The 26573-nt window shown below is 39.9% G+C and overlaps 1 protein-coding gene across 1 annotated transcript in view; it reads left to right on the plus strand.

The window, feature by feature from the left end:
* Positions 1-26573, plus strand: part of MMP16 (matrix metallopeptidase 16) — a 283352-nt gene that overhangs the window by 238394 nt on the left and 18385 nt on the right. Inside the window, exons 7-8 of the mRNA XM_044780366.2 lie at positions 6429-6567; positions 25476-25626. Coding sequence (XP_044636301.1) covers positions 6429-6567; positions 25476-25626 — 290 coding nt within the window. The remainder of the gene's footprint in view (positions 1-6428; positions 6568-25475; positions 25627-26573) is intronic.

Below are 26573 nucleotides of genomic sequence, written 5' to 3' on the forward strand. Positions count from 1 at the left end.
TTCTAGTTGTGGCATGTGGGACGCTGCCTCAGCGTGGTCTGATGAGCAGTGCCATGTCCGCGCCCAGGATTCGAACTAACGAAACACTGAGCCGCCTGCAGCGGAGCGCGTGAACTTAACCACTCAGCCACGGGGCCAGCCCCAATGTTTTAAAGTTTTTTTAATGAAAAATTTTAAAAATAGAGAAACTCGAGAATGAACACATGCACATGTAACATCTAGATTTAACAGCTGTTAGCATTCGCCTATATTTTCTTTAGATGTGTGTGTGTACAAATGCAACATACCTGCCCAAGTGTTCAGTGACACATTTGGAAGAAAGTTGCGGATGTCAGGAAACCCCTCCAATTACAGGATCCAGTGGCTGTCGAAGCGTTGCATTCGGCTGTTCTGTCTGCTTAGATCTTTTAACTGACTGTTCTTCCCAGCTTTTTTTCCCTATGACTGTTTTTTTTTTTTCTTGCTTAGTCCAGGCCAGTTGTCTTATAGATCATCCCACCTTCTAGGGTGTCTTTGATTAAGTGTCATTTAACTTCTTCCTTTCTTCCTAAAAACTGAAAGAAGTCTAAAGGCTCAGTCACATTGTACTTTAAACGTGTTTGCTTTCTACGTGTTGGAGCCTCGTGGATGGTCTGTGACCCCAGATGCCTAGCTGTTCTGTGTTGCATCCTCTTAGGGGACATATAATATCAGTTTGCCACAGCGACTGATGCAAAGATTGATCAATTGGTGAATGTGGCAGTTGCCATTTCTCTTTCTCAGCATTGTGAAGGTGCACTTTCAATATTAAAATTAGCGTAAATATACAACGGAGGGTGCATGTGAAATTTTATTAAGGTCGGTGGATAGTATCAATCTCAGTTTCCTAGTTTTGATATTTCACCATAGTTATGCAAGAGTTATTGCTGGGGAAACTTGGGGCAAGGTATAAGGAATCTCTGTGTTATTTCTGACAGCTGCAATGTGAATCTATAGTTACTTCAATATAAAAAGTTTTTAAAAAATAGCAGGTAACTTATTGGCTGGATTCAGTAATATATGTTACTAAAAATGAATGAATTTAGCCTAATAATTGCCATTCCTCATTATCAATTTTTATTCCAATACATTCAGTAATTATATACGTGATTGGGAGATAATAGGGTCTAGCATATGATATTATTAAACATTGCTTGAATGTTAAATTTTATAAGAAATTCTGATCATTTGCTTTTACTCTGTGCTTTTGAAGTGTGTGCCAGGCAATGTGTAGTCCGATGGTGAACGTGGTAGCCATTTAAGAGCAGTTGTACCAAAGCAATTTTTTCCTCTCCATAACTCCAACCATGGCCAGCAGCTGTCTTGGCCTCATCCTTTCTCTTCTATTCCTCTTGCCCCTTCAAAAAAGCAGTGGCCTGGGATGGGAAACATTGGGCATCTGTCGTAGGTTCAGAGCTCCCTCCTGGCTCCCACTTCCTGCACAGGTGTACATGGTTACCCATGCACAGCTGCCTCACAAGCTCCAGTCACCTGTGGACCAGGTGAGTCTTGGTACCAAGGCTGGGCCCAGGGCTGAGAGCATCCAGCTCCGTGTCTCAGATACAGGCCTACCCTAGAGCAGAAGGCCACAGTTGCTTCCTCTGCCTTTTAAGTATTCAAGAAAATTGCCTTTTCCCTATTATTGTGTGTCTGATTTTATTTTCATAAGAACCAAATTAATTTTAAATGCCAGATTTCCCACTCTCCATACCACATCGTAAGTCTTCAAAAACAATACACGACTACTTGTAAACAAATATGTATTACAGACATAAATATGTTTCTAATTTTTTCAATAGCTAGTGAGTTCCCTTGATTAGAATTTCATTTTAATAAATAGTTTGATACCCATGTTAAGCAGCTACCTTAGTTTGAACAATCTCAGATGCATATGTATATGTGTGTTGTTCATCCCATGTGGTTTGATGGAAAAAGCAGAGATTTGTCCATTCAATATGTTTAGGGCTCCTACAACATGCTGGACACGGTTCTCCAAGCTGATAATTCAGCAGAAACTCTGTGCCCACCCCTATGGGGCATGGACCACAGTGAAGCAAGGGGGGAAAATTTAAGTCACAGAAACAATAACATAATAACAGATTGTGTAAATGCTACAAAGGGAATCGACAGACAACTATGAAAGAGTGTCACAGTGTCCCCTAATTTCAGTGCGAGGGCAGGTAAGGCCTTTTTGTGGAAAGGCTATTTCGGCTGAGAACTAACAGGTGGTTCACAGTTAATCAGATGAAGAACACGAGGAAGAGAAACAGCATTCAAAGGAGAGCAAACCGGGTGGGAGAAGTCTTGAGGAAGAAAAGAGCTCGACTCTAACAAGAAATGGAAAGGAAGCTGAGGGACCTGGAGCGCCATGAACACGAGAGAGGCCACAAGGGGCCGCAAGGGGCAGGAGGTGGGGCCCGAGTTTGAATTCCATTTTAGACGCCGTAGGAGGCAGGTGGGTGGGTTTGAGTTGGCACTGCAGTCATCTCGGGGAGGAGCACTCCAGCTCAGAGTAGGATGTGACAGAGACGATGGCGGGAAGTCAAGAGATCCGAGATGCTATTTCAGAAGTGGCAGGACCAGAGGAAGCCCAAGGCAGCAAGCCGGAGAGGCTGAGGAACAACGGGTGCTTCTGGAAATGTTTGGTTTACACCCGTGAGATGTTCATAGATTACATCAAGTTGTTGGTTAAAGAAACAAATCTATATTTCAGAAGAGAAGTAAGAGTAGATGAGTTCTACTGATTGGTATTTAAAAAGAGGCCTGAAAACAGCATCCTCTACTGATAGTAGATCAATACCGTCATCATCTTCACGCTCAGACAGCAGGAGGACACATTTTCTGTGTCATTCTCAGCAAACAGTATGTCTGTTATAAGCCAGAATTTTAAAGGGAATAGAGAAAAAGCACGCTGAATTTCTCATGCATGTTGCTGCTTCCTGGTGTCTGCTGTGTGGTGCTGTGGGAGCGTGTTATCTTTGTGAACAAAATGTTCTGTCTGGTCCCCATGCTACGTGGAAAGAAAACTCTATGTGTAAGCCCAAGAACGCCTGTAGCTGAAGTGAAATATCGGTATTAAAGAGGGAATTCCTGTTTGGTAATTCTGAAGCACTGCTTTCTTTCCTAAGTTGACTTGGCACGTATGAGGCTGCTGTTACTCTCTGGGCATCCTACCCCCTCCCACCCCCACCAGAAGGGCTGTAGCCAAGAGGAGGCCAGAGGCGAGACACAAACCACGATGTGGGGCTCTGTAGAGCTGACTCCTCTTTCTTTCCCTGTATATCAAAGGTCAAAGCAAAGCCTACGTTGTTTGGAAAGGTGATAGTTTTTTCCTCCATGGTTCAAAGACTGCTATGTATCACAGCTTTCTAGAAGGAGGAACGTGTGCTGAACGTCTGCCTGTTCGGGTAGAATTTTTGTGTTCTTGTGGCTCCTGTAGGCCTCCTGGCTTCTAAAAAAATCCCTTACTTTTACTTTGCCCTTTCCTTCTTGACTTTTGTTTTCTTTCAAGAAGTATCTACTGAGCTTCTCCTATGTGCAAGGCATCACAGAGCCATCAGCAAACAACAGACAGACCTCTTGGCTCCTGGAGCTCATACTCCAGTGGAGGGGGGAGTGAACAACAAATTCATAAAACAGGTGTTGTGTAAACAGGTCAATGGAATGAACAGGTCAGTGCCATGGAGGATAAGACAGCGGGGGTGGATGGTGAAAGCAGGTGGGTGGGGTGGGCTGAGGGGCTTTGGTTTTAGCTGGGGTGGTCAGAGGTGTCACTTCAAAGGAAAAGTTGCACAGATTCCAAAATATCATTTGAAATATCCCCTCTCTGTGAATTAGTCGCAAGCCCCATTTCTGAAATGGCCACCTGTGGCGACCATGGTGTGCGTTTACGTCCTTGGTGACAGAACACTTGCTAAATTATTTGTACCCTTGCATTCTGCTAAACCCGGAAGTTGTGCACAGATTGAATAGTCACAGCCTGAATATCTGCAATTTTTAGATGACTCTGCCGAGGCTGCTGTCTGCGAGAAATAGCCGTGAGTTCACCCGTGATTCCACAATTCCTTCTGAATTTTTGCATATTGACTATGCTTATCTTGAGGCAGAACTTTCATTTCTTGCTTTATCATTGGCGAGTTCACGTTGCGTTCCTGTCGTCAGACGCAGCAGGTCTGTCCCAGAGAGCCGCTGGCCCTGTCTCAGTGGGTGGGGAGATGTACCTGTGTGAAGTGCTTCTCTGAGAAAAGTTAGAATCTGCAGGATTTTTCACATGATTTCTTCTATTTTTCAGCTTCATTGTTCCGTAAATATTCATAGTCAGGTATTTCTTTATCAGAATTCACTAGGTATTTAGTCATTTATATTTATTATTTCAGGATATGTATTACAGTAATTTAAGGATATTGTGTGTGGAGATTGGCATGATTTTAACAACCAGTTACAAGCCTCTGTTTAGCTAGACAAAAATGCCGTTTTTCTTTTAAATTATCAGAATATCATCTGCTCACATACTATTAACAGTAAACCGTCGATCTTCATGTCCATATCTATTTTCCTAGATCAATCTTTTCATGAAATAACTTTGTATTTTAAAATCGGTTTAATCTATCTCCAGCATGGGAATCAAAACATTTGTTAATTCAGACTGCCTGGTACTCAAAATTATCAACAGAAGGGTGATAACATAAGGTATCGCTGGGAAAGAGATGCAGGCCCTAGAGCCACAGTTTGGCTGAAATCTGAAGAGGAAATAAGGAACAAGACAAAAGTGTAAATAGGACTATAAACAAGAAAAGTAGGATAAGTAATTTCAATATAATTTTAATAATTACAACCAACATGTTTAATGCTACTGTGTGCCAGATCCTCAGAACATCCTTTATATTTAATAAAGTAATCATGCTATCGTCAATTGTTAGTTTGTAATAACTCCGTGACTACTGTCTTGACTATGGAGACATAGTTGTTAAGGGACAGAGCGAGAATAAGATGTGAATTCAGAGTCATTAAGTAAACTACTTCCTCCTTTATTTATAAATAACTGAGGTTAGTAGAGAAGACAGCCCCTGATAACTGGAACAAAGTACAACTTTTCAAAGGTTCCTAAGAAAGTTATAATATCTGGGTTGATTTAGATGGGAAAAAAGGCTCATTTTTATCATCTGAAATCATCTGAAATCCAAGAATCCTCAGTAGATTGTGTGTATGTGTGCGTCTGGTTCTGTGTGGGCTTGAATGAGTATCTGAAAATCTGACAAATCCTAGGAAATCTAGTAAAGCCAGCCTATTCTTAGCCAAAAGCTTGGGAAAGCCCTATAATAAATCACTTATTAATATCTAAGTTGGGAGAGGACAGCAGAGAAGAATTGAAGCAGAAATATGTTTGTGATATGCACTTATCTAAATAGTACACATATATATCTTCCAAGTGAAACATTGTTTGTAAATACTGAAGTTTGAGATAGAGTGAAATAGTAAATTTTAATTTATTAGAAACTAATTTTTGAAATATACCTAGTTTTTCTAATATTAAAACACTTTGAATAGTCTCTAAATTATTCTGAAATTTTCAATAGAAATCGATTTAATGTCATCAGATACCTTTTTTGGAAGTTCTTTTGTCATTAATAAAAATTTATGGTGAAGCATATTATGTGTAGGCTAATTATTAATTCAACAACATTTATAAATACCTGCTATGGGGCAAGACATGCATTATTCAGTAGAGACAATAGTAGACACTTTCAGTATAAAATGACCTGTGCTATGATTTAGCAAAGTACAGCATATTCTGAGAGCATATAGAGGAGGCAATTGACCCAAGTTGGAATCCACTCTGATTTTTTTTCAAGATAACTTTGTTCATTTAGGGTAACCATATAATTTATCCTCCAAGCCTGGACACATTTGAGGGTGAAAGAGCACTGTACTTCTAATTGTGTGGGACAATAGGTGTAACGTCAGCATACCGGGAGGTCTGGCCTCCCTATTTCATCTGCAGCATTTTAGGTGTAGAGCTCATGCAAATGTCTGTAAATGCTAAGATGCATACATGTCCATACACTGCTCTCGTGTTCAGGAAAGCTGACTTAATCCACAGATCCGGCAGAACTTGTCTGTACTACCTCTGTTTTTCTGTCTAGAAAACCCTGGGGATAATGTCAAATGCTGAGATTAAGTATTTTTACATTATCTTTTTAATCACACTATATGGATTAGAGATTGCCTAGTTCATTACAAAAACTATTGTGATCATTTGGTCAAGTTGTTTAGCGGTTCCTTGGGCCGTTTGGATGTGGGACGGCGATAATGACACTAGCTCAGGTTTCAGAGCCTTGGACCATTGTGCAGGGCGTTGCGGCGGATCCTGCATCCTGCGTGTTTGCTGAGTGACGCTTTCTCGTTTGCAGGACCAGTGGTTTTGGCGCGTGAGAAACAACCGAGTGATGGACGGCTACCCCATGCAAATTACTTACTTCTGGCGGGGCTTGCCACCTAGTATCGACGCGGTTTACGAAAACAGTGATGGGAATTTTGTCTTCTTTAAAGGTAAGGAGTGTTCCCCATGTCTTGCTCTGTTGCGTTTTGGTCATTTTGGGCCCTGCAGCATACATACAGATGAACAAGTAAAACCTGTTGAGTGAGGTTAATTCATTTCATGAAATGGACCGCATATGTTGACTACAAATATAAATAAAGTAAAACTCAAAGATAATTTTTAATTCTCTCATTTGTGTTTTCTCATATGGTACTCTCATGTATAAGTCAAATTTAGAATACATTGCGATCTCTTAGAATTTTTAGATTTGGCTTTTAAGCACCAAAAAAAGTAAAATAAATGGAATTAATTAATCAATTAAAAGCTATTTTTCCATGAACTAAGGGTTTTGGTGGTTTTTTTTTTTAAAGAGTATTCAGAGTTGCTTCCCTTTTTATGCAATGAAATCTATTTCACTTCTCTCTTAAACTGTTCTTGATTTAATTAGTTTATGTTAAATAGTTTCCAGGAAACTAAGAAATTGCTCATAAAGGCAAGGAAAACTTATGAGTAGAAAAAATTTACCCAGTTAATTTCACCCAATGAAATTTGTTAAGTTGGTTGTTTATGTGAGTGACAAATTTTAATAGCACGAATACTCACTGCCCACGTGTACAAGTGCAGCCACCTGGCAAAGGGAACTTCTTCAAGGACCTCTGCTCCATCCTAAGACTCGCTGATGTTCAAAACAATAAATCTTAAATGTGTGGGGGAAACACAGGGAGAAGAGACATGGGGTTTGAGGACTGAGGGACTTGTGAGAGTGTATCTGAGCCTTCGCTGAAGAGAGCTAGAGTGCAGAAGGAATACGACTGAATCTATTACCCAGGAGCCTAAAGGATGAAAATAAGCTTAAACAGGGATAGAGGTTGAGGGAAGAAAACAGGATCTTAACCAAAAAAAGCAGTTATTCTCGGGCTCAAACTAGCACAATTCATAGTAACAGTGAGAGTAATGAAAACACAGAGTTTGGGAAACACTTGTGACATTTTAAGTGAAGTCCAAAATACCCACATAAAAGGACAATATAGACCTGGGATTGATTTTATCTTCACAGATTGTTCCTTCAGAAAAGAGGGCCTATAGTGTGTCAGTTTTAAGAACATGATGGTTCTCCAGTCATGCTGAGAGTTTTGAACACTTACTAGCAAATGAACTGGGCAAGGCATTCCATTCTCTTTGTCTCAGTTTCTCCATCTGGAAAATAGGGTTAGTATTATGGTAGCCTTGGCTCACAGGCTGTCCCAGGGCCCTGTGGCATCAGGCTCAGTAGTGCTGTGTGACAGAGTTGCCTGAGGAGACACAGCGCAGTCCAGGCCAGAGTTCCACAGCTCTTGCTGCCTCAGGGCCTCCCTTGCATTCACTTCGCCTCTGCTCACTCCCTCCACGTCTGGCCCCTTTTCATCTTTCAAGGGCCAGCATAAAAGGACGTGCTCAGAGCGCCACCCGCTTTAAGGCAGAGCCTTCCGACCTGCACACAGCACTTGTGGAGGTTTGAAATGACCTGCAGCATCCGAATGTAAATTTCGTGAGCGATGGCTCTCGTTTCTATTTTTTTGCACACCACTGTGGTTTTAGTGCTTAGAACAGCGCTGCGTGCATGGTTGGTGCTCAACAGACATTTCAGTAAAAGGCTGAAACCAACTGTGTTTAATAAAAGCTATACAGGTAAATACAGGTTGGCTCAAGATGGCGTTTCTTAGTTTTTGATGCTAACAACAGAAACAGCTTTGTCTCTGGCCACATATTTATTCAACTTCTAGAATGCCATGCTATCAAGAGTCTCTTCTGATGTACTGCCCATGTCAGGAAATGTCTCATCTTAGAACCTTGTCCCTCCAAGGACCCTGCTGTGGTCCTTCCTTCCTCCTTGTGACTCTTCCTACCAAACCTCTTAATCTCAAATTCGTGTACCGGATGCCCAATAAGCCGATCACTGAGACATCAGTGCTTGGAGATGGAGAAAGGCATCTTGAATAAATTTTGCCAATTTATTCAAATTCTGCAAAACAAAGAGGAGGGAGAATGGGTTCTCTCAAATCCACCTTAACAAGAGAAGAAAGCAGGGGGTTTTATAGAGCTAGGGGTTTGGCAGGAAGAGTTTCAGAGAAACAAAGGGGAATCCATCCATGTTTCTTCCCCTCCTGATAAGCCCTTGGGCAACCAGACTTCTGGGCATCAGTGGCAGCTGGGGGCTGGTTCTCTGGTGATCGTAACTTCCTTGAAGGCAATCTCTTTTCTTCTGCAAAACAAGCTCATAGATCCTTGGGACTCTTGAGTCACCCCTCAGGTTAAACAAGAAAACAGCAAATTAACGAGATTAACTTCTTTTCATCTGTGTGTGTCTTGGGAAGAAGCTGAAGGGAGATCATGTCCTTATTGAGTATTTACAGTAACCCTCAGGTGCCTGGCTTCACTCTCCACACTACCTTTGGATAAACCTTCTCCAAACCCAGCTATGAACATGCACCTCCCCTTTTCCAAACATCATTGCTTATCTAGACGGAGCCAGAAGCTCTGGATGCTCCCAGTAAGACCATCCCCTTCCCAAGTGTGCACCTCACCACTGGCGGGAGAGTTAAGAGCCCAAGAACCTTGGGCGTTGGGTGACCCAACACCTCCTTCACTGCCCTCACCACAGCCGTCACAAGCAAAATGACTGTCTCAGCTTGCCACCATCTCTTTACGGCCTTTCTCAGCTCGAAAAGTCCGGGTAATCAGGTCATTCCTCATCCTACGTCTGTCAGGCCATTTTGCTCTATGGACCATGAGACAATCTATGTCTTGTCTCCAGCAGTCCAGTCCCCCTTCCCTGCTTTGATTTTCTACATACCATCTGGCAAACTTCATATTTCACTTATTTATTGTTCATCTTTGTCCTTCCCACTAGACTGTCAGCCCCATCAGGGCAAGGTCTTCCCTCCTTTATTTTTTTTTGCCATTGTATCCACAATATCTTATACCAGAGGTGGACAGACCATTTCAGTAATGACCAAATAGCAAATATTTTAGGCTTTGGAGCCCATATCATCTCTATTGCATACCCTGTTTTATTTAACCTTTAAAAATGTACATCAAGGGCTGTACAAAAATAGGCCCATTGGTCGCAGTTTGCTGACTTCTATTTTAAACAATGCCTAGAATATAGTAAACACTAAACCAAGATTTATTGGGTGAATGAAGAATAAAGTTGAAATCCTAATCTCTATTCACAGCCGATACACGTTGGTCTCAGCCTAAACCAGCCCTGCTGGACCATTGTTACTAATGGATTTGAACCTCACTCTTCTTTGGGGTGCTCTTTCCTTTGGCTTTCTTTGCCTTCATTTCTTCCTCCTTGTCTTTCCCCTCTTTCCCTTTACAGAGATCTTCCTTTATGTTTTTCTCTTCTTCTAATCTATATTATATAATATACTTGTACTTAACTTGCGTTGTCTTTTATTCCCCTTACTTAACTAAAGTCCATGTTGGGATATAAACTTATTTAACTGTATTATTCGTAAACATACTATTGTTATCCTTGCTTTCATCTTGCATAAGAATTTGAAGATGTGTGTTCGAATGTAAGTGTAAATGTGTTTGAAGTATAAATATTGTCTTAGTAAATGAAAAGTAAGCATAACGTGTTATATCTAAATGAGCTTTTATAAATATCTTAAGAAGAATGGGAATTCACTGGATACAATTAAAAATTCATATTTTGGTGTAATTTATATAATTTTTTGAACTTTGGGCAAAATAATATAGGTGCATGTACGTCATATGCAGCAGGAGTTGACAGTACATAAATTATCAAAACATGGAAACATGTACAGCTTGTCCTCTATAAATGTGATCAATTCTGTATTCTTAAAGAATTTTATTACTTTTTGGTGTGTAAAAGTATAGTGTATCAAAAAATATTGAGTGGCATCTGCTTCCAGCCAAGATGTAATAACAGGGATTAGATTTATCCTCCCACCTAAAGCCACCAAAAATTGGACAAAGTATATAAAACAATGATTCTCATGACACTGGACATTAGAAGACAGAGGGCAGTGAACCCTGAGAGTCAGAAAACAAAGAGAAGTGAGCCTAGAATTTGCCCCAGTTTCCTGTCTTGGGAGAGTTTCCAGGCTGTGGCACAAGGTGGGAGAATCCGGGTGGTGCTCAGAACACCGTATCCGATGAGGAGACAGAGCAGAGAGTCAAAGGACAAGATGGCTACAGTGCACAGAACAAGGTAATGTAGAGAAGAGAGCTGCACAGAGTGAGGACCCAGAGACCAGCAGAGGGACCCCCTAAAGTACGGGAGAGAGTACTGGTCAGCATATGTGTGCAGGGAAACCACTGGAGAGTCATTCAATAGGATTGGAAAGAACAGTTCCTGACACTCACACAGAGCTAATAGTATTTGTTCCCACAGCCTCCAGTCCATGGGCTTCAGATAGAGTTCTGAGAAGGGTCTGGCCTCAGTGGTGGGGAATGACTCTCCTAGAATGAGCAGTGATGCAGTCCTACGCAACAAGTCTTCAAAGACCAGAAGCAATCAAATTGTTTCCAAGTAACAGTCCTAGGACAAAGCTCTGGAATATTTCTAAGGAAGCAAAAATATTCACCCAATGAGGTAAAATTCACAATCTCTGACCTCCCCCATAAGATCAGGAGCAAGACAAGGATGTCCACACTTACCAATTCTATGCAACATTGGACTGGAGGTTTTATCTAGTGTAAGAAGACAACAAATATAAAATAAAACCATATCCACAGACAACATGACTTTGTCAAAAAATGCAGTCAATCAATTATCTATAAGTGAGTTTAGCAAGGTTGCAGGACACAAGACCATTATACAAAAAGTAATTATATTTCCATATATTTTCACTAACTGTGAGGCGTCTGAGATTTTATCCTGTTTGTAAGCTAAGTTAGCCTGCCTCACTTTCATGGATGTTGGCAGAAGACATGAGACTCCTGAGTCAGAGGAAAAGACAGAGGCAAAAGCAGCAGCTGGAATATAGCCATTTGTACGAGTTCCCTGAGCCCCAACTCTCACAGGGTGATGTGAAGAGGGCCAGGTGACACCTGCACAGGTAATCAGTTACATTGCAGGAGAGAAACCACAAGCTTAGAGAACCTAAATCTTTTATAATGAGCAGTAAGCCTCCTTAAATTTTCCCCCAAACGGAGACATTTTCTTTATTATACTGGACAGTAAACAAATCTTCTCTTTGCTGTGGAGGGAGACTCTATCTCTATAACCTAAGACTGTGGCTGCACAAATATCGTTGGAAATATAGTCCAGAATAAAGGCAGTCCGTGCCTCTGCTCAAAAGACATGCTGAAAACAAGTGACTTGTGGAGAACTGTCTCCCATCACATACTAGCAAAGAACAATCAAGAATTGGTATTTTAAAAGAAACCCTTTGTAATAGCATCAAAAAGTGTCACATACTTAGGGATCAATCCAAAAATATGTGAATGACCTGTACACTAAAAACTGCAAAGCATTGTTAAGTGAAGTAAAGAAGACTAAAATAAATGCACACATACATCTTATTCATGGGTTGGAGGGCTCACAATGTCGACTGTCACCAAGTTTATCTGTAGAATCAGTGCAATCCCAATAAAAAGTCCAGCAGGCTTTTTTCCAGTAATTGTCAAGCTGATTCTAAAATTCATATGCAAATGCAAAAGAATGGGTATAGACAAAACTACGTTGGAAATACTGCTTGACTTCAAGTCTTATTTTAAAGCTATAGTAATCAAGACAGTGTGGCAGTGTGATAAAGACAGAAAAAAATAGATCCTTGCAGCAGAATAGAGAGTTCAGAAATAGAGTAAAAGCATATATGGAAAAGTAACTTTTGACAAAGATACAATGGAAATTCGGTGGAGAAAAGATAGTTTTTTCAACAAATGGTGCTGAAACCATGGGATATTCATAGGCCAAAAAAACCCTCTAAACCATACCTTGCACCGTATACAAAATTAAAGCAAATATTGCTAATTTGTTAATACAAAGGTTAATTCTAAATGGTCCTAACCTAAATGTAAGAACTATAACTATAAAACAACTAAAAAAAAAAAAACACAGAAAAATATATATGCTTTTGCTTTAGGCAAAAATTTCTCATATTTGATGCCAAAATCACAATCCATAAAAGAAAAATTGATAAATTTGGCTTCATCAAAATTAAAAATTTCTGCTCTTCAAAGATACTTTCAAGAGAGTAAAAAGACATGCCATAGACTGGGAGACAGTATATGCAAATCATATAAACGATGAAGAATTTGTATCCAGAATATATAAGGAACCCTCAAAACTCAATATAAAGAAAATTAACTACTCAATAAAAATGAGCAAAGGATGTGAAAAGAAATTTCACTGGGGATGGTACATGGATGAAAATAAGCACATAAAAATATGCTTAACAATATTAGTCATTAGGGAAATGCAAATTAAAACTGCAACGAGATAGTACTATTTGCTTGTTAGAATGGCTAAAATTGCAAAGACTGACCATACTGAGTGTTGACAATTCCTTTAACAGTTAAACATACAACTACTGTGTGATCCAGCCATTGCACTCTTAGGTATTTTCCCAAGACAACTGAGATCATATGCAAACAAAGACATCTATGTGAGTATTCACAGCAGATGCATTTATAATAACCCAAAACCAGAAGTAATTCAAATATCCTCAACTGGTGGATGGATGAGCAAATTATGGTATACCCATAAAATGGAATACTACTCAGCAATAAAAAGGATGAATTACTGATTCACATTAGGACATGGATGAAGGTCAAAATAATTATACTGAGTAAAAGAATTCAGACAAAAAAGAATACATGCTGTGTTGTTACATTCATATAAAATTCTAGAAAAGGCAAACTAGTCTATAGTGACAGAGAGTTGCTCAGTGTTTGCCTCTGGATGGTGAGAGCTGTGGGAGGGAACACAAAGGGGCAGGAAAAACCTTTCCAGATGATGATTATGTCCATTATCTTGATTATATTGATACTTTGACAGACACATACATATGTCAAAACGTAAGATTATGAGCTTTAAACATGTGCTGTTTATTGCATATCAATTGTACCACAACAAACCTTTTTTTTAAAAAAAAGCTTTTATTAAGCACATCAGTTTATGTTGCAATAGTTTGAGTAAATATTTTGTAAATCTAAATGTACAGGTGACCATGGGTAGTATAATTTTATTCCTTCATTATTCCATAGCATGTTAATTATGAGCATCTGGATTAATACTATTCTGGTTTCAGTCCTTTACTGGAGCCCAGTAATCATCAAGGGGAGTGTCTCCTTATAGCGCATACCCCGTTCTCCAGCAACCTCTCCTCTTGGTCAAAGTTCTAGTATTATTGAAAATAACAGAATGAGAAATTAACTAGGTTTTAATATAGAACTAATTCATTTACTGAAGATATCATATGTAAAACATATAATTTCAATTTAATCTTAGATATTATTACTTACGGTGATTGTAATGTATTTTATAAGTATTTACATTATAAATGACTGTTAGATATTTTGATGCTCGTTTTTTGAATAATTTCATTTTCGTTATTTTGTGTTCCTTATCTATTTTCTATTTTGGCTCTCTATTCTAATTTTCCTAGTCGTATTTTTTATTTATGTTTACCACGTTATCATGTATTTTTCCTTTAATGGTTTAGCCCCGGTGGCGCAGTGGTTAAGTCCACATGTTCCGCTTCGGTGGCCCAGGGTTCGTTGGTTCGGATCCCAGGTGCGGACATGGCACTGCTTGGCAAGCCATGGTGTGCTAGGCGTCCCACATACAAAGTAGAGGAAGATGGGCACGGATGTGAGCTCAGGGCAAGTCTTCCTCAAAAGAAATAAAATAAAATAAAATATTTTTCCTTTAAGAGCCTTCAAATTTTTTGTGTAATGAAACAAGGTATAAGTAAGTAGATAAGCATTTTAAGGAATTTTTTTCTTTCAACCTCGAATGTATGGATGTGTGTGCATTTTTTTAAAGAAGCCGGTACCTAATGTGTCCCTTTGCCAATCAAGATGCCGCTCAGGGTAGCTGCTTGCATTTGAGTGTGAGGCCAGAGGTACGAAGCACAGGCCTGTCTCACTCAGTGTCAGCCAGCCGTGGACCTGCTTTGGTGCGTGTGACTGTCACGTGGTGGACCTGGCATCGTTTAGAGCTGTGGTGTCTGAACATATCCCTCATCCCTCTCCTTGACATCGGGCAGCTAACACTGAGTCGTTCCTCTCTATTTATGTTCAAATTTGGTTTCCTTAGAGAGTCCCAGAAACAGAAAATCTATCACCGCTCAGGGAAATAACTTGCTTTCCTCAGCAACTGAAAGCACTTCAGCTTTGTGCTACTCAGCTATCTGAACCTCACTCAGGTAAATCACGCATCACAGAGTAGCATTTCATAAGCACTATCAAGCCAGATGTTTATGTTCTCAATTACTAGTCGTGTTCAGGCTGAATGGTTATGAGATAATAATATTAAAAAGCTATGTTGAAAAGTGAGCAGGTGCAATCTCCTTCAAGATCTGCAAATAAATTTGAAGCGAAGCTCCCAGTGTTGTCAAAATCAGTCACAGTCAAAGTCAAGGACTTGAAAAGTTGTCTCAAAATTCACATTGTTGCTGTCACTCAGCTTTCATAGCACTTGTCGTGATCTTGGACAGTTTTGTTTCAAGAGGCAAAAACCATTTATTGAATTGGAATTAAAATATCTCAGGCAGAAAAGAGGAGGGTAATAAAGTTTGGGAGTAAGAAGACGTACAAAAGACATATATCAAAAAGGAAGGGTTGTCAGGGCTGGCCCGGTGGTGCAGCAGTGAAATTCACACGTTCCGCTTCTCAGCTGCCCGGGGTTCACCGATTCGGATCCCAGGTGTGGACATGGCACCGCTTGGCAAGCCAAGCTGTGGTAGGCATCCCCATATATAAAGTAGAGGAAGATGGGCATGGATGTTAGCTCAGGGCCAGGCTTCCTCAGCAAAAAAGAGGAGGATTGGCAGTAGTTAGCCCAGGGCTAATCTTCCTCAAAGGGAAAAAAAAAAAGTTGTCTAGGGGCTGCCCCGTGGCTGAGTGGTTCAAGTTCCATGCATTCTGCTTTGGCGGCCCAGGTTCGCGGCTTCAGATCCCAGGCACAGACCTACTCCACTCATCAGCCATACTGTGGAGGCATCCCACATACAAAGTGGAGGAGAATTGACAGCAGATGTTAGCTCAGAGCCAATCTTCCTCACCCAAAAAAAAAAAGATTTGTCTACAATATGTGGTGCTGGAAGATGGCAGAAAAAGAACTGTTTCCTTAAGAAATGGTTTATGTGACTTGCATTATTACTTTATTTCAAATACTCATAAACCAGCCATTTCTTTTAATTTTTTAAAAATTATGTTATTGAGGTCATAATAGTTTATAACATTGTGAAATTTCACTTGTAGATAACTGTTTGTCAGTCACCATACATGTGTGCCTCTTTATCCCTTATGCCCAGCCTCCAGCCCCCTTCCCCTCTGGTAACTGCCGATCTGTTCTCTTTGCCCATGTGTTTGTTTATCTGCCACATATGAATGAAATTATATGGTGTTTGTCTTTCTCCATCTGGCTTATTTTGCTTAACATCATACCCTCAAGGTCCATCTGTGTTGTTGCAAATGGGACAATTTAATCTTCTTGTGTGGCTGAGTAGTATTCCATTGTATAGATCTTCTTTATCCAATCATCCATTGATGGGCACTTGGGTTGCTTCCGGGTCTTGGCTATTGTGAATAATGCTACAATGAACATATGAGTGCATAAGTCTCTTTGAATTGTTGATTTCATGTTCTTTGGATAAATACCTCGTAGTGGGATGGCTGGGTTGTATGCTATTTCTACTTTTAATTTTTTGAGAAATCTCCACACTGTTTTCCATAGTGGCAAGCAGCCATTTTTTTATGCTGTTTGCAAATCCTCACTCTTGAAAGGTTTAGGGAGTGCACGTGAAGTTCATTTGAGGCAGAAATACATTGTTTCTTGTGTAGTACAGCAGATAACCTAAAAGAGAACTTTTGCTATGGATAGGTGAATGTGGTGATTATAGGAGGTAATGGAAAATTGATGCCTAAAGACTTACAAGAGACTAGCTTACATACAAGAGATTAATTTACTGAATTTACATTCAGTGGCCTTGGTACCCGCAAAAACAGTTTTGTAATGTGAATCGTGCTATTTTCTTGAATTATGAATATTCAGCAAATTTTAGTATTAATATTTATATGGTACATTGACATGAAGTGATCATCTAAACCAAGTGGCCAAAAATATAATATTTGAAAATCTCCCTTGATAATTCACCTCTACCTAATTACAAGGATTCAAAGTCTGATATGTTTTTATTATACCTTTTTTTAATACTTCAAACTACAATATTTCCCCATCAGTAATACTTGTACATCTAATTTCTCCTCATTTTCAAAAACTTTTGTCATATCCTTTCATTGACTGTGTCAGTTTGAATCCCTGGGAAGCAGACACTGAGATAAAGTTATGGGGAGGGAAGGAAACCTGTGAAAGATGATGGTGGAGGAGGCAGGACGGGCCTTGGGAGGCTCCAACTGTGCTGTGAATGGGATAGAGTCTTGGCGAACCCAGTGAGCAGCTCCAGCGCAAGGACCGCCTGTCAGAGGAGTCTCAGTGGGGCAGAAACGGCCAGGATCTAGTACACACCATGCTCAGTCATTGGCTGGACTGCACAAGAAGAGCATGGCGTTGACCAAACCAAAGGCATTCAGCTCAATGGCCAGTTCTTTCCTGCAGGGAGATCTAAGCTGCACAACTCGATGGTTGGCACATTTGCCTAAGTATTCAGAACGCTCCCTTACTCGATAATGTTGTAGAACCCAGGAAAATAGATGCTGGTAACAAAAAAGTCATATAACCTCCAGAGTTGGACATTTATTCACATTTCTTGAGTAACCTTCCTATAAACAAGATAGAAATTAAAACTTAATCCAAGTAATCGATGCTAACAGAGAGATCTGTATACTTAATCATTTTATTATTGACGTTATTTATTTGAGTAGGTAGCAAGCAAATTTGATCAGTGAAATATCGTCTTAATAAGTACCATTTCTTGGGCACCATGATCTGGGTGTGGTGTGGGTGTGTTATACATCTGATTTCTCATTATTTCCAGAACTCTGAGAGAGGTGTTAGTATTGTATGAGCCATTTAGGAAAGGAAGTCTCAGATGTGTTGAATTCCCCAAGACCTCACAGCTACCAGTTGGTAGAGCCGTCACCCTGTAGTTCTATCTGATTTCAGAGCTGTTGAAATGCTCCACTAAGCCACAGAATCTAATAAAGAAAATATTAATTCTTTATGACAATTTTTTTTTAATTTTTGAAGTGTTCTCAAAGAATATATCAATATCGACCGGAAATCAGCCCCGTAAAGGATAGTTATTGAGTAATCTAAGTGCAGGCTTCTTTCATATGAAGAAAATCCAGCCTTTAAGGAATTTATGTTCTAATCTTTTCTGTAAAATGCCACAGAGTAAAGACTTTTGGCTTTGGGCATGATATGGTTTCTATCATAACTACTCGCCTCTGTCATCGTGGGGGGAAAGCAGACTAGACTGTCTGTAAATGAATAGGTGTGGCTGTGTTCCGATAAAATTTTATTTACAAAAACAGGCAGCAGTTGGTGGCCCTAGTTTACTGACCACTGTTGTAATAAAAGATACACAACATAAATATATAAGTAGAGGTTTGTGGACTCTAAGGAGACAAGAATACAGTTGATCGTCTTTAATTAATGTTATAAAGGGCATCTGATTACTGAGAATACAATGAACAAGCCATGAGCAGAACACAGTGGATTAATTAATAACCACTTCCAATGATAAATTTGGAGTGATTAGTTGATAAAGAGGGGGAAGGAAGCAGGAAATCATCAGCAATTCTGAAAGCCAGGCAGAGTGTAAACGTGTTCTGTTCTCAGAGTCAATTTGGAATAGTAAATTGAGCGCTGAATTAAAATACCTCCACTGTAGTCCCAGTCTATTAGCAATTGGTTGTGTGGTTTTAAGCACATGACTTCTTTGGCCTGTAGAATAAATGTGTTAAGCTAGATTCGCAACCATTTTTCTGATCTAGTACATCTGAACAATACAGCGCACTCCCGTTAGCAACAGCTGGTCAGTCCAAGGCTGTTAGGAAAGCAGCTATGAATCTGAGGCTCCAGAATGGGCACTGTCCTCTTGATGCAAATTTTAAAAAGTCATGGGAATAAGCATATAAGTTAAAAATTCTTGATGGGAGGGGCTGGCCCCGTGGCCGAGTGGTTAAGTTCGCACGCTCCGCTGCAGGCGGCCCAGTGTTTCGTTAGTTCGAATCCTGGGCACGGACATGGCACTGCTCGTCGGACCACGCTGAGGCGGCGTCCCACATGCCACAGCTAGAAGAACCCACAACGAAGAATACACAACTATGTACCGGGGGGCTTTGGGGAGAAAAAGGAAAAAAAAAATCTTTAAAAAAAAAAAATTCTTGATGGGATTATTTGCTTAGTGTCTCTGTCCTCTGCTGGTCCATCAGCTCCACAAGAACAGGAACCTTGTGGGTTTCCTACTTCGGGTGTCTATGGCTCCTAGTCCACTGACTGGCTATGAGGCTCTTTATAAACTGACATTGAATGGATGGATGGATGGATGAATCTCATTGAAGAATTGCTGGAGTACATTATCTGTAAAGTCCTCTCCAACTCTAAATATTCTTTGAGGTTATTCTTTTTATTTATAAAGCTTCTCTTTCTTTAACTCAGACTTGTTGATATTTTCCTCTGCCTTCTGCCAAGTACAATGTCAGTAAGGACCAGTTTTTTCCATTTATTCCAGAATATGTCAACCTCAAATGAAATCCAGTAAATGCCTTCATTCTGCCAAAGAGGCAATATTTTCCTTGAGAACCAGACCATCTGATGGTAAGGTAGTTAAAAGTCTACCTCTCCAATGTAAAAAAAAAAAAACGAAAAGAGGTGAATATAAATCACACATAGTTACTCAAAAATCTAAAAAATAGAAACAAAGTCACTTCAGCTTTGTCATGTGAAAATCTTACCTCATCAGGATACACAAGGAATTATAAAATTGTATTTCCTTAATAAACACTTGCAAAATTAAATGTATAACTTATAATCATTGTTGAGTTATTTTCTTGAATTCTATGCCACAATTACTCAGCAGGCAAGAGGTTGTTTTTCTTAATTTTTTTATGTATAACTGCTGGGATCCCATCATGCAACCTTAGAGAATATTTGCTGATGAGTTTTCTATTTTGCTTTGTTTTTAAAGGGACTATAAGTGCATTTTTCAAAATCCCCCAGTGTTCATTTCTAACAGAAAAAAAAGGCTAATTGACACCTTTTATGCAAAAGTCTTGATCGTTAATGGTGAAAGGCTGATTGTTCTACCTTTTATTGATGGAAAACACTCGACCAATAGTATGGGCAAGTATTTCCAAAACACATTTAAAAAAATAGTTTTTATATAATAAGAATATCCTGGAAGAACAGTAACTCTTTTTGTTTTTTGGACACATTATGTTCTCTTGAGACACCCTGGATAACGTATAAACTAAGCTTCTATGAACATTTTCTCATGCAACATGAACCTGGGTATCCGTGAGCCCAGGAATATCAAGGCCTGGAAAGAATGTGAAGAAATTTTCATGGAAAAAATGGAGTTTAGGAACTGCAAACAGGAGTATTCCAAGGCATACTCGAGTGTTCCTGCTTGAAAGAAGGGGCAACCAACTGAGCTGAGCTGATAAAGGTTTCCTCTAAATAGCTGGCATGGGAGGCGTTGAAACTCTGTACCATTTGCTAATTAAAAGTGAGATAAAGGAAAGGATGCAGTAAGTCACTGAAGTATAGGCTGACAGAAGAGGACTTTCTTTTTCTTCTATTGTTTTAAGACTTTCTATTTTAAATGCCACGGAGTTATGCCTAAAATACGGAGCACGCTGGGAAACCCTCTCTGGATTTTCCATCTCACCGACCCTGGCAAGGAAGTGATCTGGGTCTTTGGGGTGTGGTTTTTTTCTTTATAAAATATTCAGATTAAACAATGACTCAGGATAGTTGTATATTTTTATGATAGTATTTCCCAACACTCAGTTAAATATAATCACTTAAATGGTCTTCCAACACAATACTGGGGCATGCCTTTATATTCTCTCAGACTTGCTAGTGGTTGTAAAATTTATTTTTCCTGCTCTCTTAGCAAAATTCAAGACTAAGGCCCACAATGTTATTTATGTAGCCTTTATTGTCACCTTCTGTTGGATTTTTGACCTTGTATGTACTTATTCGTGTAATATTCAACATGGGTCTTTGAATCAATAGCCATTTATGAAGCACCTGTTACTTTCCTGGCGTTATATGTAAGGTCTTACAGGAAAATGACATCAGATACAATGTCTGCCCTCATGTTCCCACAGCCTAGAGTAGGGGGCAGGCTTGTGATTCATTGAAGCAGAGTGTCCTAAGTAGTACGATAAAGGTGAAGACTAGGTACTCTGGCGACGTGAGAGGCCCGCCTTACTCAGATAGGAACTGCTTTCCAGAGAAATGATGTCAAGCTAAGTTTTGAAAGAGTCGTACCCATTCTCCAGAAATGAAAGTAAATGGAATGTAGATGAAGTAAGAGACTCATATTGAGAAGAACCTTGAAATGACGTATAGATAAGCGTGGGTTTTATCCCAAATGCAGTGGGAAACCACTGAAAAATTTAAACAAAAGAGAGGTAAAATCAGGTATGCATTTTAGAAAGACCCGTTCAATGACTTTGTGGAAGAGAGATGAAAGAGAGACTGAAGGCAGGGAGAGAAGAAAGGAGGCTATTGCAATAATGTGAGCTAGAAAGAAAAGGGTTGCTCGTTAGGCACATGGCTGGAAGACAGCGTGGTGCACTGCTAAATGCCGGGACTTTGGCCAACAGACTTGAGCTCAAACATGTCTAATATCTTGTGTGATGGTCAGAAATTTATACTGAGAAGTCTCATTCTGTTAAAAGAAAAGTAAACCCAGTGAGGGCAATCAAGCTGAGAAGTGGCTGTGTGACAGGAGCCCACACGGCTCAGGATCTGACTGCATTGGCCACCTCCCTCATAGGCCTCCTGGCCACTCTCCTATTTTCACTTTGCTTTTTGCATCCACTCCATTCTGTTTTCTCTTTCAGTCCCTCTCTCTGATTGGTCAGTTTCTACCTTCTCGTAGTGTCTGCTTGCCTAAGGCCATCATGGCGCCTCAGGCCTCATGGTATGTCATAAATAGTTGGCTTCCCTACTGAATGGAACAGTCTGTCAGTGTTCCCTGGGTTGTGCTCCCAAGAAGGAGATGTGGACGGCTCTGCTCATCTCTGCTCAGATGCTTAAGTCATATCTCCATAACTCTGCAGAATTTTGATGGCCCTAGGCTTGGAGTAGTAACATAGAGGGAGGATTTGGAGAACAATGGGACCTACTTTCAAGCTTGTGGACAAGGCACTTGCCTTTCAGCAGGGTGATTGAAAGGCTTTCCTGGTACCAGTGACCACAAGAATAGACTGCAGGGGACAGGCTTAAGAAGGAGTTAGGAAATCAAATCAGCTGAATGTAATGATCGACCAGATATGAAAAATAGAACAGGGGGGTTTCAGATATGATCCATGGAGTGACTAGCATGCCGTCTACCCAAATAGGGGACACAAGAAGAAAGGTCCTTGGATGAGCTCAAATTCGAACTTGTGGGTCAACATTGAGGGAAATCCCGGTAGGTAACTATATATACTGTTTGGGTTTCAAGGGATGTTTGGATGAGAGACAGACATATATGATCACTCTCTTTTTGAGCTTCTGAGGTTTTCTTTCACTTTAGTCTTCCTCCCTGCCTCTTCTACCTCCTTCTCACTTGCCTACCCCGCCCTCTTCTCTTATGGGATCTCTTCGAGGATTACATGTTTCCGGAAGCCTGGTTCGGTTTCCTCTTCCTCTTCTCTGTTTACTCTTCCCTGGATAATGTCTTCACACCCTAAATTAGTAAATGCCATATTTATGCTTGTGACTTACAAACTCTTATCTTCAAACTCACATATCCAGTTTCCTCCTTGACTTCTTCATTTAGATGTCTCACTGACGTCTCAAAGTCTTGACTTGAACCCTCATGGCACACCCACCCCATCTCCTTTGTCTTGTTATGTAACACTGTTGTACTCTCATTTACGAAAGTCAGAACTTGAGGATTATCCTTGACACCATCTCTGTCTTATTCCCTACAGCCAACCCACCAGTAACGCCTATCAATTCCATCTCCGAAGTATATTGCAACTTCACTTTCTCCTTTCCGTCATTTGAGGTCACCTTATTCCAGACTATTAACAAAGAACTCTTTAACAATCAATAGCTTCCAATTTCACTTATAATAAAGTTCAAATTTTGTCAAAGGCCCCATGATCCTCATCTCTATTCTTACTATACACTCCTACAAAATTGTGTTCTAGCTGTCTCACAAGATTCTTCCCATTAGGGCATTTGTCCTTCCTGCTTCCTCTTTCAAACCATCTTCACTGAGCTGGCTTTTTTGAATTATGTAAGTCATAACTCACATGTTGCCTGAATATAGGGATCTTTCCTGTGTCCGATACCAAGAAGCACCCCCACCCCATCACTGTTACATTAACGTATTGTTTTTTATCTCGTGTTCACGCCTATATCTCCAGTGACTAAAGCAGGGTAAGTAAATTGTTGATGATAATTCAACTAATTAATTCTTGAAGAAGGCCCCTGATAGGTCTTCTCATTTCCATTCATTCCTCTATAATCCATTTTCCACAAAAGAGTGAAAACCATCTTTTGAAAACATAAAGCAGTCCTGTCTGTCCACTAATTTACCCTCTCTAATGGCTCCCCAGTGCACTCAAGGTAAGATCCCCATCCCTCAGGTAGGTTTCAGGGCGTGGCTATTACTCCTCGCGACTCTCCCCTGGTCTTTCAGTTCTTTCATCGTACCAAGCTCTCTTTGCTTGCGATGCTCTTCCTGACATTCTTTGCTTAGATAGCATCTTGTTCTCTTTCTTTAAATTTTGGCTTAAGTGTTATTTCTTCAAAGAGGCTTTCCTGATCGCACTTGAGGTAAATTCCCCTTTGGTCTTCTTTTCTCAGCCCCTGATATGTTTCCTTCATAGCATTCACTAGTTTTCCAATTACCGCAGTTATATTTTTGTACACTTGGTTTTCATCTGCCTAATCCGCTATAATGTAGGGTGATCAGGGTAGCGATCAGGTATGTCTTGTTCCCGTTAGTATCCTTAGTGCCTAACATGATACTTGGGACACGAAAGGTACTCAGTAAATATTGTTTTAGTTTAAAATGGTATCAAATGGCAGTAGAAGCTCTTGGAGTAAATGACATTACTCCTGGTTAAAGACTCCTAACTAAATCCAGCCTGAAGGTGTGTTTTTTGGTTTGTGTTGTGTTGTTTTAGGTAAGTACATTGTTTTAATTTTTTTTAATTCCTTTAGGTATAACACGAATGCTACAGTTTATCATAATGCTCATCTAGGAGTAGTACTGAGATATTATAACAAAAAGTAAAGCCTTCTATCAACCAGAAAGTACGGAGGATACTGTCAGACATTAACTGTTTTACTTTGTCAGATATTAACCCCAGGAGGAGTTAGTGATGTAAGAGGTTGCCTGATTATAGAAAGATCCAGAAGGACCAGGGGAAGAGGACTCAGGAAGGAGGGTGGGGGGTAGGCCTTTAGGACAATGGACGTTCACTGGCTTTTGTGGAAGTGTCTCAATATTTGAATACCTACCACTCCGCTCGCTCCTGCCATCTCTAACCTGGCCCTTGGTATTTGAGTTTGTGACCCCGCCTCCCCCCACCCTGGTTTAGAGTAAGGGAAGAGGGCAGAGAACAGAGTCCTGGGAAAGGTCAGCATCCAAGGACTGAGTAAAGTCAAAGTTGCCCAGAGAGCAGCAGGGAGAGAAGAAAGAGAAACAATAATAACAAAAGAAAAATGGTTTTCCGGCAGCTCAGGGAGAAAAGCACTTTAAGTGGGCAACTGTGTCGATAGATAAGTGTGGAGAGTTGTTTCCTTGGAAGGCATTGGTGACTCCAGGACTAAGGTTTCTGTGGACAATAGGCATTAGATCAGCTTTCAGTGGAGTGAGGAATGGCTGTAGACTACTCGAGGGGCATACGGAACAGGGGAGCTGTGGGCACGGTCAGCCAGGGCCTTAGGGCGTGAGGAACCGTGTTGTCTGCAGATAATTTCAAAACAGCAATAAGACTGATTAAAGTTTGTTTTCTTTTTAGTATCGCCGTGCTCCAGCAATTCCTAACAAGGTTAGGGTTACGTTCTCCTCCCCTCAGTTACCACTCTTAAAGAGAGAGGCGGTGTGACAGCTAGAAGAGGGCATCGGATCAAAGCAGGAAGACTTTATGACTAGAGGAACTGGGAATGTTTATTTAGTAAGAGGAAAGGAGCCTAGAGGAAGTGTTTTAATAGAGTAGAGGTTATCATCAGTAAAACAATATGAGGGAATAGGAAAGCACAAAACACAGGAATGGTTGAGCCTTGAGCAAAACTCCGGCCTCTGATTCCTGGAGGGAGAATCCTCCATCCTTGATTCAGAATTGTTTCCTTATGGCACGTTGTAGATCTTTTTTGTTTCTTAAATCAATTCACAAATGCTGATTGCGTTATTGAACAGTTACTCATTATCTCCACTCTTGAAAATAAGGTTGTTGTTTCAAAAATAACATGGCTATTCCAGATGTGACTGCTACTGAGTTATTTCATGTAAAATAATTTTAAATGCATTGTGTGTATTCTGATTTCTGACGTTAAATCAGTGTATTCTGTATTTGTGCTTGTTTCATACAGGTAACAAATATTGGGTGTTCAAGGACACGACTCTTCAACCTGGTTACCCTCATGACCTGATTACTCTCGGAAGCGGAATTCCCCCTCATGGGATTGACTCAGCCATTTGGTGGGAGGATGTTGGGAAAACCTATTTCTTCAAGGGGGACAGGTCAGTGCACGCTTCACATTAGGAATGCAGTTAACTAATGTCTGGAGAAGTCAATATTTCTAGTCTGTCCTAGGCATGCACTGTTGATGATAGAATCTAATTGTGCGGGTGTAAACAGGAATTAATGACATCGAAAGTATTTTTTAAACATATTTTAAAATAATATTCCAGGTAAATCTTCCTCTGATATACCCAAATAATGTGCCTTTCTTATGAATGTGTATAGGTCTATATTCTTTGTCTTTTCCGTAATCTTAACATGCCTATAAGGCTGTGTCAGCAGTGTATCTGCATCCTTGTAATGCATTTTCTTGTAATTTTACTTTATTCTTTTTTTATTTTACTTTTTTTACTTTATTACTGTTAATTTTACTTGCTTCATTTAAAATGTACTTTTTAGTACAGGCTTTTTTTTCCTTTCATATTCAAAGTTAAATTTTTGCACACAGTTAATTGTGAACATTTTCAAATAACTTCAGTTTAGTCATGAGTTTTATTTCTTAGGACACTATTTATTTGGGTACCAGCAAATAGGTGTTATGAACTAGCCAAACTATCACTGGGCTAAATGCTTTTAGCTTGAAGTGTAGTATTCCTTCCCTGTTATCTGTCTCATTTCTTTTCCTTTTATGACATTACTAACAGGGTTTACAAAAATTAAGTGAATTATTAGTTTTATGGCTTACAGTAGCTACCAGGTATACATAGTTCCACCCCTACCCATTTTTTAACAGATATGATGAGTAAAATATAAATCGAAGCTATGTTTTTTTATTAATTTAAATTAATATTAGGTAAAAATAGTAATAAAGATGAAAAATCAAATTTTCATTACACTATTACTACCTGGGTCAAAATGTGACGCTCATAAGTGACCTTCACTGGTATGTAAAGGACTTAAGTATGCCATTTTACAAGTAAATTTAAAGCGCACGTGCACACACACA

This window comes from Equus asinus, chromosome 12 (assembly GCF_041296235.1).
Source record: "Equus asinus isolate D_3611 breed Donkey chromosome 12, EquAss-T2T_v2, whole genome shotgun sequence".
Taxonomy (NCBI): Eukaryota; Metazoa; Chordata; class Mammalia; order Perissodactyla; family Equidae; genus Equus; species Equus asinus.